Below are 21,605 nucleotides of genomic sequence, written 5' to 3'. Positions count from 1 at the left end.
AGAAATGTCGATTGTTTTTATTGTAATAGAAGGAGTGAGCAAACAGAAAAACCAACCCGGGCTGATCGGAAACAGGCAGGCGGAGAATGAAAAGTGGGTTTCAGGCCGCAACAGGCCCCTCCCTCCCCTGGCCTGGGAAGGAGAGAGCGGGCGCTAAGCGCTCGCCGGACTCTGGCACTGGCTCCTCGCGACCGTCTAGCCCGTGCGCGCCAGGAACGTCTTCCCAGCACCTTGCCCACCCTCCCGCAGCCTCACCTGCCGCAGAGGAGGAAAGCCTCTCGGTATGCGAGGTTCCTCCATCTGGTGGAAGGCTGAACAGCCAGAAAGCAATGCTTCGAGAGTCCTTGGGCTCTACTTGGGGGTCCCCTGAAGCTTCTGGCTGCACCGGTGCGTCCGCAGCGCCGTCGCAGGCGAGCCAAGGCCAACAGGTCAGTGTGCGCGCCCCTCTTGCGCTACCCTGCCCTTCCCCGGCAGAGGACCCCTGCAGGCTGGCTCTGTCCTTAGCCCCCCAGTAGTGGTTTCTTCTAGCTGCTGCCACCCGCGGCTTGGGGCATTGATTTGCTGGGCTAACCTTCTTGGGTGAACCTGGCCTGGCCGTGAGTGCGGGGATTGGGGGTGGGGGGGGGACGCCGGTTGCCCTAACACTTACTGGGGAGCTTGGTGGGTGTGTTGAGCACAGACCCTGCAAGGCTGGGCCCTACTTGGGAGGCCAGATCCTAAGGAGCCTAGTTGTCTTTTTTTTTTTTTTTTTTTTTTTTTTTTGGTCAAGTGCAATGCCACACACACCTAATACCGGAGTGCTGAAAAGGAACTCAGCCTTTGCCTGAAAACTTCCCCCAGATGGCTGCAAGAACTCACAATACTCTGAAAAAAATTCATGTCCAGGAGCTGTCCTGGACACTGCTTCCCAAGGAGCTTCGGCAGGGCATAGTGACCTAGGCCTTGCTTGACCCAGCATGCTCCTAGCAGAGGACAAATTTCAGAGTCGAGCGCCTAAATACTCTGCTTTAACTCCTGTGTTCACTGCAACCTCGGGTAGTAAAAGAGACCCTTCCATTCTCGCACCTCTCCCTCGCCCTACCATCTCTCCCGCGGTTGTCGGTCGGGTCGTCGTCGACCTACACGGACACAGACACTGTTCTTAAGTACTCACCGAGATCAAATGAGGGCTCCCGAGTGCTCACGCACAGCCTAGAGTGCTGCCTTCCGATGGCCGCTGCTGCCCGGATGCTTTGTGAGGGGCCGTGGGAAGAGCCAGATTCCACTTCCTGCATATCTCTCCTCAGACCTCGCTGGTGCCCAAAGGGGCTCGATGCACCGCAAGTGGCCGGGCCGTGGCATTGGGACCACTGACAGATTTATGAAGACTTTACAAGCATCTAGCCTGGGTCGTTGGAGGCAGGGTTGAGTTCCACTGAGGAGTTGAAGCTCCGGGGATAAAGCTCCGCCGCGGTGTGCGGGCCTAGCTGCCCTTGCATCTCTGGCTTGGCTTCCACAGTGGGCTGCCCGGTGCCAAGTGTGTAGAATCCTAGCGTGACCTCCTCCTTCACACCCTCTGGTCCTCCAGCTTCCAGTCTCTTACTGAGTAAATATTTACCCAGAGAAGGGGTCGCCCCAGAGGAGGCCTTAGCGCCTAGGGGAAGGCTTTTCCTTTCCTTCTGGCCTGAGCCAGCTGCAGGCCTTTCTGGTTATGTTTTGGTTTTGGTCTTAAGTTTCTTCGTTTAGTAGAAATTCTCCTGATTCCTCTACGACCTTCTGGATCTAGATCTCACTGACCAGGGACCCTGTACTTCAGTGACCCTTGCTCTGTCTTGAAGTCCTGCATCCCTATGTCCACTAGGGCTCACTGGAGGGCTCTCTTCTCTCCTACCCTCTTCTACCCATTTCTTCATTCTTTCCTCTTTCACCTCACACAGCTCCTCCCTCGTGTTTTTTGCTAGGACTCCAGGGATCACCGTCCACTTTGCCCATAGGACACTGTGTGTGCCCTTGCTTGAGAAGGGAAGTTTCAGCACCGGCCTTTTATTGGAGATGGCATTGTTCTCCTCTATTCCAGCATCTTTGGTTCCTAAGGTCCCTAAGCACTGGGTTGTCATGGGTGCTGAGTGGCCCAAAACGTCCAAGGTTGATTCATTCTGTGCCCCAAGAATATTCTGGTCAGTGGGCCTGAGGGACACTGAGGAGAGAATCTATCTATACTCAGGAAAATGCTGCCTGCGTATGCCCAGGGAGATCACCAACAGTCAGGCCCAACAGATAGAAAACCATTGATGTCTGTAGACCTGTGCAAGAGCAGCAGAGAGATGTGTGACAGCTAAAGGGGGTGGCAGTGGATGTGGAGTACTAAACTCCCACGCTAAAATGCTAGACATACAGTTCTCTTGATCACTCAGGTCATTAGGAGACCACATCTTGCCGGTCCACACAGGCTGGGAGCGCTGTCTCTGTATGCCAGTTAAGAAGGCTGTGTAATACTTGGTGGGTGCACCCAAGTAGAGCAAAGGGCACACTCCGAGAACACTGCTTGCGTGGGTTTCTGTGAGGATGAAGGTTCCTCATCAAGGGGCAGGACACAATCTTTCCTGTGCACAAGTCTCAGGCAAAGTTCTGATCTCCACTCAGTCTCTGAATCGCAAGTAATTTATACTATAGCACTAGGGCGGGAGGGGGGCGCTTTTGAAATCTTGGTTTACCTTGTTATAAAGTATGGGGCTATGCAATACAAGTATTGAGTGGAGACAAGGATATAACCACAAAGTCGAGCCTTGAAATGACTTTGGACATCTGAAATCAACAAATAAAGGGGGGCTATAGTCAAGTATGTCTATTTGTGAAACCTTATTGTTAAATACCCGACTCCAATAAAAGGCATTTGAAGTGATCTTTCAATCCTTCACAGCTCAGTAATTTGAATTCAGAGTGTATACCCAGCACAGAAGCAGACACCCGGAGATCAGTTCAGGTTCATGACTGATTACTAGATGTCCTGGGCTCTTGGCATTTACTGGTGAAGATAGGGGTCCGTCTGATTTCTTTGTGTGCAGACCTAAAGCCTCAGGAGAGTGCACGCAACATCCTACATCCTGCGTGTAAAAGAGAGACCAGTTGTGATGGAGACGCAGTAATATCATCTACTTTCCGGTGTAATACAAATACCCAAATTCATTTACAGTGTTTCTCTTCCTTATTTTGTTCACATTCGTCATAACCTTGTCTCCATAAATAAATACATTTCTCTATCCCAAATCGTTCTATTCTTTTCGGATTTCGGGTGAATGAAAGTGAAAATCCTCAGGTAGGCAGAGCCACACCATCTCGGGTAGCTAAATTGAAGTCGCCGGGAATTACACACAGATGCTCAGAGGCAGTCTCGGCGTGTACCTCCATGGGGCTGTCTTTCATATTTAAAACCAAACCTTTCAAGGTGGTTCACTGGTGTTGAGAACCCTGGCAAATTCTAACACACGGAAACCACGACCTTGCGTTCTGGGTGAGTGAAGCGCACGGGGGTGGGGTGGGATGGACGTGGCCTCGGCCACCAGCGCTCCGGGTATCAGCCTTCCTTCCCGGTGGAGGTCCTGTGCTCCTCTTTAGTCTGGCTCTTAATTTTTTTTTTTTTTCCTCACAGCACCTGGCCTCTGCTAGGATCCTGCTTGGCTGAGGTTTAGTTTCTCATTGCGGGACTAACCATTTCGGGCGGGGGTACGGGAAGGCGTCTCCTGTCCTTACACCTCAATCGTCTCCTCCACCCGACCTATCTTCTGAGCTCTCCCCATCCTGAGTGAACTGGAAGGAGGGAGAATTTGTGGGCAAGATTCTGACAGTCCCCAAAGGTCAGCATGACAGGTAGTTCTCGGTCATCCTCACACCCAGGAGCTCCCTTAACGGCAGTGCCCGCTTGCTCCCTTAGCGCCCTAACCTCCAATTTCAATTTTGACAAGTCCATCTCTTCTTCAAGAGGTGTCCTAGGTCTCTACTCACTTAAATTCGTTCAAACCGAGACCAAAGCTTCCGTTCGCTTATTCAGCATTTTTATCAGCTTGATTTTGCACTCTGTTTGCGGCGCCCCTGGGAGGACGTCAAACACTCTTATTCATTGTATTTAGTCACCCAGGTGCGGAGCCAGCCAGAAACAGACGGCGGAAGGAGTTTCCCGGACTGAGCTGTCAGTCACCGACCTGCACCAATTACAACGCAGATTGCCCGCGGGCCCACCTCTTTTGGGGGTGTGTCACAAGTGACTGATAGACTGAGCTGCCCGGCCCTGCTCAGCCCAGCCCACGTTGCTGCTTAGATTGAAATGCAGAACTCAAGCCTCTTTCAGCCGGGCACAGACTTCCTTTTACTCTTTCCTTTGGCACTCTTGTCGCCTCCTCCCGGGGAGAAGCCAAGGCACCCGCGGCTTGGAGCAGCGACAGGCCGGCCCATTGAGAGCGAGGAAAAAGTTTCTTTCTGGGAGCGCGGAACTGGGGCCGGGTTGGTGTACTGCTCGGAGCAATGGGTGAGTGGCTGCGGGGGACGTTGTCAGAAGCGAGGAGGGAGGGAGCGAGCAGGCGAGGGCTAGAGGGAGGGAGCTGAGGCTCGCGACCGCGCTCTATTGACTCAGATGGCGTTCCTATGAGCTGTAAGCACACGCCAAGGGTCAGCGGCGAAAAAGGTGCTGTGGGAGCTACCGGGTGGCAATTGATGTCATTTTCCGATTTTAAGAGGGCCGTGGCATTGGCGAATCTTGCAGCCCCAGTGTCAATCCAAGTTTTGTTGCACACGTGTTTACACATGCAAGCAAAACAGAACAAAAACACCCCCCCCACACACACACCCCAGCTTTCCATGGACTGCGTCTAACCCCGCTGAAGGGAGGGGTAAGGCGGTGGAGGGGAGCAGTGGCCGAGTGTTTTAGTGCCGAACAGGCAAAGAGGGGCGCGCTGGAGCCTCAGGACCGATTTCCCCGCCTGCTTCGGAGAGTTTTGAGTGTCTCGAGTTGCCCTGGGTCTCTCTTCTTGTTTTTTGTTGGGAATCGGAAAGCCAGAGCGAGGTCTGGCCGCAGCTTGTTTTGGGCCGTTCGGCTCAGGCCGGAACAGTCTGGTTTCGGGGCAATCCCAGTCCTTATAGGAGGGTGTCATAGCCCTGCCCCTGGACGCTCTTGGAGGCCGAGTGGCAGGCGGCTGTTCCAAGCAGTTGGTGCGCGTTGTGGCGCGCTCTGTGCTCCTTTTGCAGAGCCAGCCTTCGGGGAGGTGAACCAGCTGGGAGGAGTGTTCGTGAACGGAAGGCCGCTGCCCAACGCCATTCGGCTTCGCATCGTGGAATTAGCCCAACTGGGCATCCGACCTTGTGACATCAGCCGCCAGCTAAGGGTCTCCCACGGCTGCGTCAGCAAGATCTTGGCGCGCTACAACGAGACCGGTTCGATTTTGCCGGGAGCTATCGGGGGAAGCAAACCCCGGGTCACCACCCCTACTGTGGTGAAACACATCCGGACTTACAAGCAGAGGGACCCAGGCATCTTCGCTTGGGAGATCCGGGACCGCCTGCTGGCGGATGGCGTGTGCGACAAGTACAACGTGCCCTCGGTGAGTTCCATCAGCCGGATTCTGCGTAACAAGATCGGCAACTTGGCCCAGCAGGGTCATTACGACTCCTACAAACAGCACCAGGCAGCGCCGCAGCCCGCGCTGCCCTACAACCACATCTACTCGTACCCCAGTCCCATCACGGCGGCAGCTGCTAAGGTGCCTACACCACCCGGGGTCCCGGCCATCCCCGGATCGGTGGCCATGCCACGCACCTGGCCCTCCTCTCACTCCGTCACGGACATCCTGGGCATCCGTTCCATCACCGACCAAGGTAAGGAGCTCAGAGGCAGTGTGCTGAGTGCAGTGAGTTCCTGCACGCGGTCGGGAAGCCCCGTACCTTCTGCCTCTAGCCAGAGTCTATCTCACCACCTGTGGCTTTTTCTTTTGGAAACCTAAGGAGTCTTCCCAGGGGGTGTCCTGATCTCATTAACTTGAAACTCTTGCCCCTCTGTTTCCTTGCCACACACAGTCTCCAGCCTCATCTCAAACTACCAGACCCATAACATGCCCCCCCCCCATCCCCAACACATGGTTCGCATTTTCCACCCTCCCCCGCCTCTCGCGCACTCTGCCTCAGTCCGGCTAGACTGTTTGTAGAGCGCAGCCAGCCGATTTGGGGAGCACAAGAGGAGGCCCTAGCAGGCTTGGGGCTGCGGGCTTTAGATAGCCACTGTAGGCAGCTTGCTCACGAATCAGATGCAGCAAGGAGTCCCGCACACTCTGAAAATTGTATTATTATTCTCGGATTCTGGCAATCAGGCCAAATTTGCTCAGGCAGGAAGTTCAAATGTCACCTAATTGGTTTCATTCTTATGCTTCACTTCATTTTCCTCGGAAACAGAGGTCCGGGATAGGGATATTTATTCTCATTCATTCTCTCTCTCTCTCTCTCTCTCTCTCTCTCTCTCTCTCTCTCTCTCTCTCTCTCTCTCTCTCTCTCCCCACCCACCCACCTTCCTTAACAGACGTTAATTATCAACTCAGTAGTTAAGGTGACAATTGCTTGGTGATTCCTCGTTGTCCTTTTGGGCTGCCGTCTCCGGTTCTCCCCAGCCTCCGGCTTTCCTTAGGCTCCTTGGGAATTGGGAAATGCTAGTGGTTGCCGGCCCCTTTCCTGCAAAGTTTCCAGCAGTGTTTTTTCCCTTTCTCTGCCGAAACCTTGCTGTGTCCTGGACGTCTTTTTTGACTGTTCAGAAAGATCTCCATCTGCTCTGTACCGTACAGTGCGGCTTTCCCGGGAGACTTGAGTTTGTTTATTGTACTGTTAAAGATAAAATTTGAAAGACTTTAGGGTTTTTCTTGGTATTGGGAGAAAAAGAAAGTTAAAATCTTTTATTTCCTTAACTCATTGCCTAATTGCTCAGTGGGAGGTTTAAGACAGGCAGAGGAAAAATTAAATAGGAAAGAGGAAGACATTTCTTGTGCTAATTTCCCGCTTTTTGCATTTCTTGCCGCATTAGCACAATTACCTTTTAAAGTAATTGAAGCAGTGCACGATTTCCCATCTTCTTGTCTTCTGACTGCGAATTAACAAGAGTAAAGTTCTGGGTTATTTGGAACTAGTTGGAGCCTTTCTTGGAGACGGTGCCCTTGATTTATAGGATAAACTGACCTCACTGACATTTAAAGGAAACCCCTGTTCTTGGGAAAGTGTGAGATCAGCAGAAATGGGGGCTCACAGGGGGATCTCAATTTCTTAAGATAACTTCAGGCTTATGCCCACCGACTGCCTTTTGTCTGGGACGGCAAAGACCATCAGGCACTTGGGAATCAGCGATGGCTTCCAGGTACAAAGATGGGAGCGCAATCTACTTCTTTGGAGGGGGAGGCAGAGTAAAAACAGGTCAAATAGGCATTGACAGTCGAAAAGAAAACTTTTCACCTCTGGGGAATCCTGCAACCAGACCAAATGTCAGGCAGGGAAGAGTTGGATTATAGGAGACAGAGGATGCTTCCCCGTAGATGCTGTTGTCTATTCGTGATATCAACTTTAAACCAGCAGGTTCTGACAAATTTGTGCATATAAAAAGGTAATCTCTCCAAATGACCACTCTTTGAAGCACCTGTATCAGATGGGAGTGTGTAAAACCAAGTACAATCGACACTGTCAAACTTCTACACACAGGGCCCAGAAGCAGAATTAGATGCACGTAGTCTTCAAATATCTTTTTTCCAATACGCCTGACTGTAGCTGTTATGACAATCATGACAATCTTTTTTTTTTTTTTTTTTTTTTTGGTCTGAATCTCATTTAAGAACAGAAAGTTTGGCGGATGGCTTTGCTCCTTTTTCTTAATGTTAAATTATACTTTCATTTTCTTAACACTTTATTTCATGTTCTCTTTTTGATGCGTTAAAAAAAGAGCGTTCTTTATAGTTCTACCATTGACACTTCCAGAGTTAGTTATATAAAAATAATATGCATATAACCGTACTTACTTAGCAGGCAGAGTCAGAAGCAGAGGATGTAGGGAAGTCCTGTACACACACAATGTGGGAATCTGTGTACTATATTTTGCATGAGTACTGTAGGCATCACTTAGTTATTTGTTTGCAAAGGACTTTGCAGGCCTTTTGTTCTGTCTTATTGACATAGCTATCAGATCCCCACAGTGTAGTGAGTGAGCATTTTTCAGCCTGTCTCTGAGCATCAACCAGGTCACACTTGGGCCAGGCTTCCTCTCTCCCTCATCAGTCCTCCCCAACGTCAGATCTTTGCCTCTCTCCTTCAGTAGAGACAGAGGTGAGGAACAAATATCCCACAGGTTTGAGATTTTCTTCTGTTTGGGAAGAAAAAAAAAAAAAAAAACTAACCTCCTCTCTTTCAATCCGTTCCCTGGGAGATCAAAAAAGGAGAAAGGAAATCTAATGCTGGCTTAGTTAGAGAAAGATAGATAGATAGAGAGAGAGAGAGAGAGAGAGAGAGAGAGAGAGAGAGAGAGAGAGAGAGAGAGAAATTTTAAAAACAAAAAACTTTTGTCAGGCGTGGGCGAAACTTAACTCAGAGGCCTACTTTCAGGCCATTAAAATTTCTCCAGGCCCTAGACTGAAAACTAAGGAGTCTGCGCTTAGGCCCAGCGTCCCTAGGCCGCCTAGTGCAGGAGAGTTGACCAAAGGTCTTAGTCCAGGACCTTTGTGGTTGGGGATTCGGGTCTTGTCTCAGGAGGGGGGCGCGAGCTGAGCCCCGCCTGAAATCTCTCTTCCACCTTCTCAGGAGTGAGCGACAGCTCCCCCTACCACAGCCCCAAGGTGGAGGAGTGGAGCAGCCTGGGCCGCAACAACTTCCCTGCCGCCGCCCCGCACGCAGTGAACGGATTGGAGAAGGGAGCCTTGGAGCAGGAAGCCAAGTACGGCCAGGTGAGGAGAAGGCTTGGCCAGGCGGGCTGCCTGGTGTGAGGGAGTGGGAGCTGAAGGACGCCTCGAAGGGGAGAAGCCCCGATTGGCGACCCACTGCGGCCCGGAGGTGGATCCCGGGTTGGCTGAGTCTGGGCCGAGGGCTGGGTAATAGCCTGGCATCCCGCCGCGCCTGTGGCCCCCAGCCCTTCCAGCCCAGCCGGGATCAGTGGAGCCAAGGCCGAGCAGGCTTTGGGGTTCAGAGCGGCGCCCCGCTTGCGCCTAGAGGCCGCAAGCCAGAGTCGCAAGGCTTGTGGGAGGCTGCGGGGTCCTGTGCACAGACAGCTCCTGTGCTTCCAGACACCAGCTTGTCCGGCGAGAATGGAAGAGGGGCAACCAGATAAACGTAATAAAGTTACCATTTCCCGATTAAAGGTCACATCGTAATTTCCCAGGGGAGGTTAGTGAGAAAACCTCAAATTATACGGACTGGCTGTGGACCGTTTAATTCCCCCTCCCGCCCCACCCCGTCCCTCCCTCTACTCTCTGAAAGAAAATTTAAAACACTGGTGTTTCTTTTTTCCCTCCTTGAGAAGAATTAAGCAAGCGGCACACAAAAGTGTGAGCCCGAATTCGTCAGTATGCTAGAGCGAAGAGTTCAAAACTCAGATGGCAAAATCTTCAAGGCAGTGTACAGTATTCCTGAAGTAGACACCACCTCCAAAGCTTCAAAGTACTTAGTCTTATTTTAAAGCCTTAAAACTTTTTATGACTTCTCAAAAATCAGTTATACTTATTGGAATTTATTATTCTTATCTATTGGGGGGCATATCTAAATTATCATTTTCGCCAACAAATTACATTTTGATTTCCTCGTCTCTCTCAAGGTTTGTCAGAACTCATTAGTAGCTAATTTCCTGGCAAATGTCACCAAAAACATCAAGGAGAGAGCGAGCCGCTTTTCTAAGTCTGGTTCCACTGTAAAGAATACCCATGAGATATCTATAAGCAAACTTATATAAGCCATTTTCTTTCGCAAAGATCTGCCTGTAACTCTCAGCTCACAGAGCGGTGGTGTGCACCATAATTAGAAGCTCGGTAAGCGCCATAGCTTCTTAAGCAAGCTGTTTACCCATTTAGAGTCTCTTCATTTTCTTAGACTTTCTTCATTTTCAAAATAAGGAATAGTCCCAAAGTCAAGAGTCAGTACCCTTAGGAAACATTCATTCAGTACCCCCTGTGGTTAAAAATGGCAGTGAGAGATGGGCTTTTTACAAGTGATATTCATAATGTGTATTGTTTAGAAAATCCATAGTAAGAAACATTCTACCAAGCACTTGCGACAAACAACAGAATGTGTACACAGAGCATGGGGAACAGTCGCAGGCGTTTAACAGGGGCTCAGCGCTGTCGTGGAATCACATCATGAAGTTCAGAGTTCAAAATCAGCTCCAGTTCCCGCAAGCAGTCAGTGCATCCCGTTTGAGTAAAAAAAAGCAGTTTCCTCATCTAAAATCTTCATAGGCCACTTTCATTTCCCTCTCTTGAATGATGCATCTGTCAGGGAAGCCTGTTTAGAAAGGGCTAATTTATAATATGCTTCAAAACTAAAGTTACAACTTATTTAAAATAAATAGCATTTCAAGTAAACGCTGTTCCACTAAAAATCGTTCACAAAGAATTTTAAAGTAGTAAATGATGTTTTGTAAAAGCAAATAATTTAAGGAAAGGGGCAGACAAATAAATGCTGTTCTAAATATTATAATATTTAAGAGAACAGGCTCCCAGATAAAAGGATATTTATGTCAAGTTAATATTTAAAAAGCTCTTATGGAAGTGTTATTCCATTCTGCCATTCAGGCAGAATTCAACTGATACACAATCATGAAACCTTCAGACTTTCTAAGCACAACATGAATCAATGGATATACTCTTAGAATGAAGGCTGAAGACATGTTGAGGAGACAAACACTTCACTTTAGACATTAATTTGGGGTAAAATTACATAAAACTCAAAAGAACTAAGAACACATAGGATTTGCATATGTGTGTATTTCTCTTGAAATATTCTAAAGTAATTTTAATTTTACAAGTCCCCCCCCCCCACACACACACAAACTGTTGTCAGTATATTCTGATAAAAAAAAATTAACGCAGGTACCATTTGCCCCTCTGGCCAGCAAAAACTTGAAAGTCCTTGAGAAAGGAAAGCTGAAGAAATTTGCCTGTAATACTTCTGGGTGTTTGCAGTTGTGACTAACTCCTGCTATCCTTTAATACTACTTTCCTTCTGGGGTGCACAGGAGAGAGACTGAGATTACAGACTCAGAGCTTAGAGCATGCTTTCTTGGAAGACACCTGTAAAATGACTACAGAACAAGCTGGAAACTGAGCACTGATATCATTGGTCACCATGACCTAGACTTTCTATTTTCAATAAACTGCAAAGATGCCCGATTGCCAGAAACCAGAACTGCATGCACATTTTAGTCATGCATGTACCTATTCACTGTGTTTGAAAGTTAGTTTGCATGTCCAAATTTATCTTACACATTAATGTATTGTAACTTATATGGACTCCCGTTCAGAACTCTTTGTTGACTAGGATAGAATACTAATTTATCTTAAATTTTTTTTTCAACTGCATTTGTAAGTAAGGAAGCACATTGAGAGTGAGGAAATCCTTATTTTCATCTAACTGTGAGGGGAAACAATGTTTACTTGTTCTTTCTATTTAGTTAAATGAAAGCACAAAATTTTGACTTAATGTGATCAAGTGGATAAAAGTAAAATGGATAGACATAGGTGTCAAGCTATGTCTGTTCTTTTCCATGGAATTTGGTGAATTAATAATTGATTTTATTCACACAGTTAATAAATCAATGCATAGTTTATGAAAAGGTTAGTCTACACTGGCATGTTTCCTCCGAACAAACGCATACTGTTTACCTGGTAGGCTACAGTTACAGGAACGATAGAGTTACAAATTCCCAATATCTTCATTTTGGAGTTAAATATGTTAATGGAGACAGCAAATTTATTATAGCATTAGTTAGCAATTGAGACGTTAGAAATAGAGAATAGTCTATAAATACTTGCACTAAAAATGTTCTGAATTAAGTGAATTGTGACCAGAGCTTAATTTAAAAATGTAGTTTAACCTGAAATTTTCATAAAGCATTCATTTGTGGATTATTTTAAATGATGATACACTTGAATCGTCTTGAATATAATTTTCTAGTGGAGAATTTAAATCCAAAAATTTTAAAACTTGGTTTTCAGCACACACTATTTTCATGAAGGTAAAAATAGAGCTGTGAGGAATTTTCTTCACACCAAACAAAGTTAACTTTTGATAAATTAATTTATAATTTCATGTAGAATGAAACTTTAGGGAAATGCCAGTGGTCTTTGAAATTCATCAAACTTATGAAAAACATGGTCTGATTTTTAATTAACTTTCAACCTATAGTATTTCAAAACAGACTTAATAATAATTATATATCAGCAAAATGTGTCATGTGAGATAACAAAAAAGGCAGTTTAAAAGACTGTAAGCTGTGTCACTAGATGAAAGGATTGTAAATGTTTTTTTATTATGATACCTGAGGTGATTGACGTTTTAAATGATTTGATCATTGTACAATGCACAATTCATTGTACAGAAGCATCACACTGTTCTGATGCATTTTGTATTCAAGAGAATACAAAATAAAACTAAACAAATCAATGTAAGATTATATCAATTTTAGTAACATTGTAGACACATAAAATTTAGGAAAAGTTAGGTGTTACACATTTACCACATTTCCTGTTACCTAGAGACATTTGGGCCTGCGATAGGGTCACTGAGAGTAATTCTCTTAGATGAATATTGAGCCCCGGTTCTCACCGTCACTTTATTTTACCAGGTTTGTTTTACTAGGGTCATTATAAAATAAAGAAGGGGAGAATGGCAGTTAGAAAGATAATCTCAGAGAAATAAATTCTCAAAAATACTTGCTCATTTTCAGATGCAATTTTGTTTTTTTGTTTAAAGAACTGACATTGTAAATATATGTGAAGCACAATTGTTTTTATGGCCAAATATATTTTATCCTAAAGCCTGGGCAGACTCATGTCATCAGAAAGAAAAGAACACATGGATTTGATGAGTGGCTGACAGACGGACTGCGAGCAGAGAGTCTGGCACTCAGCTCTTATTTGCATTTTCTTCAAGAGAGAAAATGTTGAGTGGACAATTTCCAGAGTTTGAAAAATGGTCTTTATCGTCTAATTTCTAGACACTTGCCATATCAGTTTCTTCTTTTTTCTTCTTTCTCCTCTTCTTCCTCCTCTTCATCCTCCTCTTCTTCCTCCTCTTCCTTCTCTTCCTCCTCCTCCTCCTCCTCTTCCTCCTCTTCTTCTTCCTCTTCCTCCTCCTCTTTTTCCTCCTCCTCTTCCTCTTCTTCCTCCTCTTCTTCCTCCTCCTCCTTCTCTTCTTCCTCCTCCTCCTTCTCTTCTTCCTCTTCCTCCTCCTCTTCTTCCTCCTCCTCTTCTTCCTCTTCCTCCTCCTCTTCTTCCTCCTCCTCTTTCTCTCCTTCCTCCTCCTCTTCTTCCTCCTCCTCCTTCTCTTCTTCCTCCTCCTCCTTCTCTTCTTCCTCTTCCTTCTCCTCTTCTTCCTCCTCCTCTTCCTCTTCCTCCTCCTCTTCTTCCTCCTCTTCCTCTTCTTCTTCCTCCTCTTCCTCCTCCTCCTTCTTTCCCTTTTCCTCCTCCATTTCATGCTCACAAGTGTTTGGATGCTAATGCATTTCCATCTTCTTAGAGGTGGAGGAATACACGGAACAAGCGTAAATCAAACAGTGAAGGGCTGGTTGGAACTCTTGTTTACTTTTGCCAACAGCTTTATTCATTTAGTTTGCTCGAAGCAAATGCTTGTCCTGTGATAGGGTGGTGGTAAACTCTTTATTTTGTTCTTAGAACAAGAGAATCATATTTTTTTTTTTTTTGCATTCATGAGTCTTCAGTAAGTCGCTTACAAAATGCCTGTTGTGTGTCCCATTTTGTGAGCCTGCAGGGTGACTGAGGCAGGCCCCTGTCCTCCAACAGTCTGCTGGCACAGCCATGTGATCACTTAACCCGAGCTGCATTACACCATCAGTCTTTTTCTAGATTTCTTCTAGTGCTCATGAGATAAAACCTGTCTTTTCCTGAGACAAGTAAACATAGAAAACTTACTTTCTCTGGGACATGCAATTTATCTGTTTCACTTTGTAGTAGGTAAAGCTAATTTCCAAGATGACGTGGAGGGCAGCTGTCTGTGAGGAGGGAGGTTACGGACTTCTTTCAGAGAAAAGAATTCCTGCTGCTTTCTTGGAAGGTCTACGTGAAAAGGGGGTCAATGGGTTGAAGTCTTATTTATGAAATATTTAGGCGAAGTCATTTTCAAAAATGAGATTTCTATTGCATTCCTATCGCAGGGTTTCATGTGAAAAATTTGTTTACTTTTCCCCTGGGATTCTGTATGTTGTTTTATTTATAAATCATATTTACAATCCAATTAAATAGTGTAATTTAACATGTTTGCTCCTACTATATTTATGGTATACATTTGGGAACCTAACTAGCTTTTTAGATTAATTACATGCCCTTCACTGAAAACACTGAACAGATTTGGGGAGTTCACATTGAAGTTTTCTGCTTCACAGGAAAGCGTAAACAAACACCTGAGTTGCTTTCCTCTGCTGTGGAAAATCCTACCCTTTCGGGGATTTCTTTATAAAGAACAATCACTTTACCCAGTAGAGATTTATTACTTTTGCTAATTTCATATTTCAAAATTAATAGTGAGAAAATTGGTATTTATTGAGACACTGGACTAAATGAACAGGAAAGGTGGCTGAGAGGCGGGGGCATTTTGAAGCACATTTGAGTTTTCTGCTTATTCCTCCAATCATTTCCCCCAGATTTTGAAGTTTGAACACCCAACAGCAGAATGAGACATTAAGACAGTCCCCCCTCCGTGTCCCAGTCAAGTCAGACATGAGTTACTCTTCTAAGGTTGAGGGTTTCTTATCCTTTCTCTTCCTTCAAGTGACTACTGTGTGCCACCCCCCCCCCACACACACACACTTCAAGTATGAGATGAAGCTGCCTCTTTGAGCTTGTTGCTCTCTCCTGGGTCTTTCTGGAATACTTAGGGAATTGAACTACTAAAGTAACAACCAGTAAATATGGTGGTATTTTGAGAACCTTGAAATATTCACTGTTACTACACACAATAACATAAGGTAACTTCAGTATTTTAAGTATGAGAACCTGGGTAGATAGAAAAATTCGTAGGATATTGTTACATTTGGGGTAAATGAGTAAAGTTATGGAGCAAATATGAAAGTAAATCTTTGGCTTCTTCGTGAGGAGAGCATGATTTGAGGTGAGGGTCTGATCCAGTCTTTCTGTGGTCATATTTGCAGGGTATGGTGACTTTGGGCACACATAAGTGGGCCCATGTAAGCAGACTACAGACAGAAAAACACAATAGCTCAGGGTGCATCGCGAATGAGGGTGTAAGTAGTAAGTTATACCCCTTGTGCCCCACCACTAGGACAACAGTGATAGAAAATAGAATTCAGCAACAGGTATTTCCTGCTAGATGGATCATTATTAAACCTTTTGGCATTAGGCACCAAATGGAGAGTCACGTTTTCTATCATTTTAAAATTAATTTTAATGTTTTCCTTCTGTGTTGGAGATTGAACCTGGGCTATACTGAGCTATAGCTATTGAGAGGTACTACCGGGCCCTAATATCCTTATTTTGTTTAACTGGGTGCTCATTGGTACTAATAGTATTAAATATTAATTAACGTTAGGTCCAAACACAGATATGAATACATTTCCATAATTCTACTTGGATGATTATATTCCAAACTAATTTCAGCACAGTTTTGAGAAAATAAAATAATAAAATAATGAATGAAAGCAATTAGAGCAATAACCTGAATGTAATGCTAGACTACACTCCACCTGCCCCTGTAATTTGATGGCCATATAGATTTTCATTCCCCAAGAACTCTAAAGTAAGTTCCTTTGAGACATAATTAGTTATTCTTAAAAGGGGGACACAAAGTTTTTTTTTTTTTCTTCTGAAAAATAAAAAGATCTAATAAAGAGATTTGGGTTCTAGGAGACGAAAGAACTGCTTAATAGTGCTGCAGTTTGAGGATAAATTTCACCTCCTTCTGACTGTCTAGGAAAAGCACCATGGTAGTATAGAGAAGACACTATAGCATCAGACAGGAGTGACAAACTTTACATATATGGCTATCAACTTTCTAACTCACCTTGTAAAGAAGAATTTCAGTTTTATTGAACAATGATATGAAGTCGTTTTTTAAATTGATTTGAGCTTTACCTAAAAGGATGGGGGGGGGCTGAAATATATTTTAATGCCATCTTGGTATAGTAGTGTATACCTGTGATCTCTAGTTTGAGGGTTAAAGGGCATGAATTTGAGGCCAGCCTGGGTACCTAGTGAGACCCTGTTTAAAAACAAAAACAAAAGCTGAGCGTAACAGTACATATGCTTTTAACTCCAGCACTTGGGAGGCAGAGGGCAGAGGGCAGAGGGCAGAGGGCAGAGGGCAGAGGGCAGAGGGCAGGCAGATCTCTATGGTTTGAGGCCAACCTGGTCTACATAGTGAGTTCCAGAACAGCACTAGTTAACAAAAACTCAAACAAAAACATTTAAATCCCAATTTAACATTGCATTATATTTTGATATATATTATGTTGTAATTGCAATAAGCTAAGCAGTTTATACTGAGCTATTGTTTTTTCTCTTCGTGTGTGTGTGTGTGTTTTGTTTTTTGAGAACAGGTTTCTCTGTTTAGCCTTATCTGTTCTGGAACTTACTCTGTAGACCAGGCTGGCCTTGAAATCTGCCTGCCTCTGCTTCCTGAGTGCCGGGATTAAAGGTGTGGGCCACGACTGCCAGGATGAGCTATTGTTTATTAATCTTTATAATTTTATAAAATATATTGGATATGTCTAGGTGTCTGAGACATAGGAGGTACTCAAGGATCTTTTATCTTCCATTTTTAAAAGAGTATACAATGAAGAATATAAGACATATGTTCTTATAGACCAAAGATATAAATACCATATACATGTGTGCATGTATATAAGTGTGTATAGACATTCCTTTTACATTCAGAAAATAGGCTTTTAGACATCACCATTATGCTCTCATAGAGGTGGAAGTAAAAATGATGACCAAGTGAGTTAATCCAAGCATAATTTCTGAAATGGAGTGAAAAGGGATACAGTTTATTGATGGACTGCATGGTTGATGTGTACAAAGTCCTGAGTACACAGAATAAAAGCATCGTCTATGTCCTAACCTAATTAAACAGCATATAAATGTGTCTGACTTACTGAGCTCTGTGGATTAAATCATGTTTTCTAATGCAGTTCCAGCATTTATATTACTTTTTCTTTAGGAAATATGTTGACATGTTAGTCTAGTCATGTCATTACCAGGGAACAAGATTTACTCTTTATCTTTAAACGGAGTAGAAACTGGGAGGAAAAAAGAACCACTTGAAATAGGGTGGGGAGCATCCATGCCAGAGAGGGATTAGAAATCAGGGTGTTTTGGTGTTGTTAATAGTAACGATACCAACAATGATTTATTAGACGCCAAGAAAGCACTGGTTTCCAGGAGAGCCTGCCTGCCAGAGCTGCTGCATTTTGTTTGCAAACAAAGATTTCACATTAAATTCCTTTAAAGAGATTTGTCCATATGGCTTTGAAAAAAAAAAAAAAAACCTGAACTTTGCAAATGCAAAATTTCCAATTCAAAACTGCACATGTTCATTCATATTTGTGGAGAAAATTTCCTTTCTGATTATGAAAGAAAAATACATCCCCAAACTTAAAAAAAAAAAACAAAAACAAACTCCAACCCAAAACAACAAGAAAACCAATAAAAATCCGAATTTTACATGTCCTTGTCCAAGTGGCATTTTCAACATGACATCTTGAAATATGGCCCATGCCTTATTTGGCAGAAGATTTGTTCGTTTTGAGTTTCTAACACAGCAACCCACACTTTGTGCCCTTCTCTCCTGGAAATGAAAGCTTACATGAGACAGGTCTGTCACAAAGTGTCAACAAAAGGGCCAAGTGCTGGAAGTGCCTGGAAGGCTGACAGGCGGAGCAGAGCTGAGCAGACTTCCAGAGGACTATTCAGTTGCCTCTTTCTCACCCTGCTTCTCCTTCATGTATTTTAAAATCATAAATGTAAGAATGAATTTTTTCTGGTTGTAGCTTCCAAAAACCGTCTTTAGAAAGAACAGAGTCTTGCTGAAAAGACGGGATACCCTGAGGTCAAAGTAAGGTTAAAAGGAAGTCTAGGGGAAAAAAAGAGAACCCAGATGTAGAGCCAGAGTATTGTTAACTCATTCAGATTTTTTTTTTTTTTCTGTGTCTAAGGATTGGAGAGATTTTGAATACTGTAATGTGATTGTCTTTCGTTTCTTCTCTCTTCCTCTCAGGCACCGAATGGTCTTCCAGCTGTGAGCAGTTTTGTATCAGCATCCAGCATGGCTCCTTACCCTACACCAGCCCAAGTGTCACCCTACATGACCTACAGTGCTGCTCCTTCTGGTTATGTTGCTGGACATGGGTGGCAACATGCTGGCAGCACCCCACTGTCCCCCCACAACTGTGACATTCCCGCATCGCTGGCTTTCAAGGGAATGCAGGCAGCCAGAGAAGGTAGTCATTCTGTCACGGCCTCCGCACTCTGATGGAAACTTCCACCTCCAGCTGCCTCACTCTGGTCTCCCCAGTCAGCACATCCTATCCCTCTTCACACCCCACCCCTCCAGTGCTCCAGCTTTACTGCCTCAAGAGCTGGCTTTATGGATTCATAATCTTTGTGCTGATGACACTTAAATATTTCTTGCTGTAACTTCCCTCTTTCAGGAAATCTGCCATAACTTTAGGATTTAAAAACAAGAGCAACTCTAAAGATTGAATGAGATGTTTGTGTTGCCCGCACACTGTTTTAACACAGCGAGGAAACCTATTCCCCTCAAAGGGCTTATGGGACTTTGTAGACCTGTCTTTGGTAAAACCACACATGTATATTTATTCTAAATCAACCTGAACTTTTGAAACGTGCAATTGTTGAGATTTTGCAAAATCAATAAAGGAAAACAGATGGAGAAAAAAAAGTTATGTGATACCCTCTAATCAAATAAGGTGACCAAATAAGCCTTAATTCACCATTAGGAAACCAATCAATAACTGACTTGTGTGATCTTTTGCTTCTTTTTAAGAGATGATGTATTTTGTTAAAAATATGTATAGAACTCAAGTAATATTGGAATTTTGCTCCTTTTGTTGTTTTGACTTGGTTCCTAATACAGTGATGTTTGTATTTCTATGAGCTTGTAAATATGGACTTCAGATGTCTTCATTCCATGGGGTACCCACCCTTCCACCAGCACCAACACCTTTTTTTTTTTTTTTTTTTTGGTTTTTCGAGGCAGGGTTTCTCTGTGTAGCCCTGGCTGTCCTGGAACTCACTCTGTAGACCAGGCTGGCCTCGAACTCAGAAATCCAGAAATCTGACTGCCTCTGCCTCCCAAGCACTGGGATTAAAGGCGTGCGCCACCACCACCCGGCTAACACCTTTCTTTTATCTTTCTTTCTTTACAAAGGTGACTTTCTGGCGATGTGTATTTCTCTGTTTGGTGGTGGATCATTTGGGCTCCTGGACCTGGACTTGCCCCCAGGTTGTGTGCATTCAGTAAAGGCTTCAGCAGCTCATGAAGGATACTTTCTTTCTATAGCAGAGGACTCAGAACACAGATAAAACAAGCCAGTGTTTAGTTTGTATCCTAATCAAACAACACATGTCAAGCATAGGACAAGAGGCTGTAACATACTTGTTAAAGTGTTGTACCACAACACTTTAAGTCACTAGAAACACGTCTAATGTGAAATGGTTTTTTGTTTGTTTGTTTTTATTTGGCTTTTTTTTTTTTGCAAAGACACTTAAAATGAACTTTCTGTGATGGAAAACCACTGTGAAATGAAATTGTACTGTTATTGTTGCCTTGCCTGTGTCTTCAGCAATCTCATCCCCAAATTATCTGATAACTTAAAAGTAAATGGAGAATTCTTCTCTAATGAATGTAGTAACAATGGCTTGCTGTGAAGTTTACATTCTGTTCTGAAGCATGTTTCACGTGTAGGTCAGTTGGTGTTGGTATGAGAACTACAGATGCTATGTAATTTTTAGCAAATTCTTTTTATTCATTTATGGAATTACAGAAGAGAGATTAGCTGCTAGGCCCTTCTAGACCAATTGATTTTTTACTTTAATGTTATGAATAGAGTCACAGGACATGCATATGTGTGTGTGTGTGACCATGTGATTATATGTTTTATGTTATAATAGTTTGTTTCCTTGGGCAAGATTCTACAGTTTGCATTCCTTCTGCTGCTTGGCAAAATAGGGTTAAAATGAACGTTCAGAACATTGGCACCATTCACGTATTGAGATATCAATGCACAATAACCAAACAGGTACGGGATTTTTGATACACAGCTGTGTTCAAGGATCTAGGTCCACCCCCCTGCCCTGCTCCCTGCAAACAGCTTATAGAATTGTCTCATAAGATGTCTTATATAGAGAGCTTCTTCATATTGTGTTTCTTTCTAAAGCAACCAACACTCATTGCTACAAACAGGATTATAACTTTAGGAGAAGAGTGAACAGAAGGAGTCGGAGCTGACGAACTCTCAGGGCCATAGACTCCCTTTGTAAAATTCCCTGATGACAACTGGCATTCCCTGTGTGGTGAGGAGACAGCCTGTAACCAAATGGCATCAAGATCCAATCCAATATTTTGGTGGGGACATTCAAATCACGCAGTACAGAAACTTAATTGCCTTCCAGAAAATCAGACTTAAGGTACAAAATAACTCTATATCTAATGTTTTTAGGTGACTGTTTTGGGGTGTTGTGAAATAGCAATTGCTTGTATGGAAACATAACTGATAATGTTATTTTCCTTATCTAAGTTAAGAGATCTTATTGTTATTTATATTTTCTGGTTTTTGTATTTTAAGAAATTAATATTATTGGTGTCAGAGTTTTCTTTTTCATTCTCGCTCCTCTCTCCAGGTCTTTTATTAATCACAGTAAATCCACACAGAACAACTGTAAAAGACAACAGAAAGTCCAAACCTTGTTGGCTGTTCATAGCTACTTATAACTCAAAGGCATGTTAACAACTAAGGACAGGAACTCAGTGAGGTAGGGCCTGCTGGATCTTCACGCCTGTTGCTGTTAACATTAGCCTCCTCCTGATGCTCAGAGGGGAACATTTTCTAAGTTGGCACATGCACTCTTTAGAATTCCCTTTGTCCTGTTCTGTGCCTTTAGCCCTCCCACAGAGGACACTAGAGTGCGTCACTTTCAAGGACAGAAGGCAGCCACGCAACACAGACCCACTTTTCCTGTTCCTGGCTTTCTGTTTTTTAAATAACCCACATACTGAATATTGGGCTGAAATACAAATGAAAAAAAAAACATGTTGGAAAAGATGTACAACAGAAGGCTATGTATGTATATAGAGTTTGTCAAAAGCCTTTTATTTTTATACTTCAGATGCTCTAAATTAATAAATACAAATAATTACCA

At 44.0% G+C, this 21,605-nt stretch overlaps 1 protein-coding gene and 1 long non-coding RNA gene across 2 annotated transcripts in view; one reads left to right on the top strand and one right to left on the bottom strand.

The window, feature by feature from the left end:
- The window catches only part of LOC143443842 (uncharacterized), a 10,287-nt gene extending 8,280 nt beyond the window's left edge, over nucleotides 1-2,007 (bottom strand). The window contains exon 1 of the long non-coding RNA XR_013113141.1: nucleotides 1,154-2,007. This is a non-coding gene — a long non-coding RNA (uncharacterized LOC143443842). The remainder of the gene's footprint in view (nucleotides 1-1,153) is intronic.
- Pax9 (paired box 9) lies at nucleotides 127-21,605 on the top strand. Its single transcript, XM_034514302.2, has 5 exons — nucleotides 127-428; nucleotides 4,107-4,501; nucleotides 5,218-5,844; nucleotides 8,788-8,930; nucleotides 18,442-21,605. The coding sequence occupies exons 2-5, from the start codon at nucleotides 4,498-4,500 to the stop codon at nucleotides 18,694-18,696; spliced, it is 1,029 nt and encodes a 342-aa protein (XP_034370193.1). The 5' UTR covers nucleotides 127-428; nucleotides 4,107-4,497; the 3' UTR covers nucleotides 18,697-21,605.

Source organism: Arvicanthis niloticus, chromosome 11 (assembly GCF_011762505.2).
Source record: "Arvicanthis niloticus isolate mArvNil1 chromosome 11, mArvNil1.pat.X, whole genome shotgun sequence".
Taxonomy (NCBI): domain Eukaryota; kingdom Metazoa; phylum Chordata; class Mammalia; order Rodentia; family Muridae; genus Arvicanthis; species Arvicanthis niloticus.
Note: the sequence above shows the minus strand (reverse complement) of the source record. Positions and strands in the feature narration are given on the sequence as shown.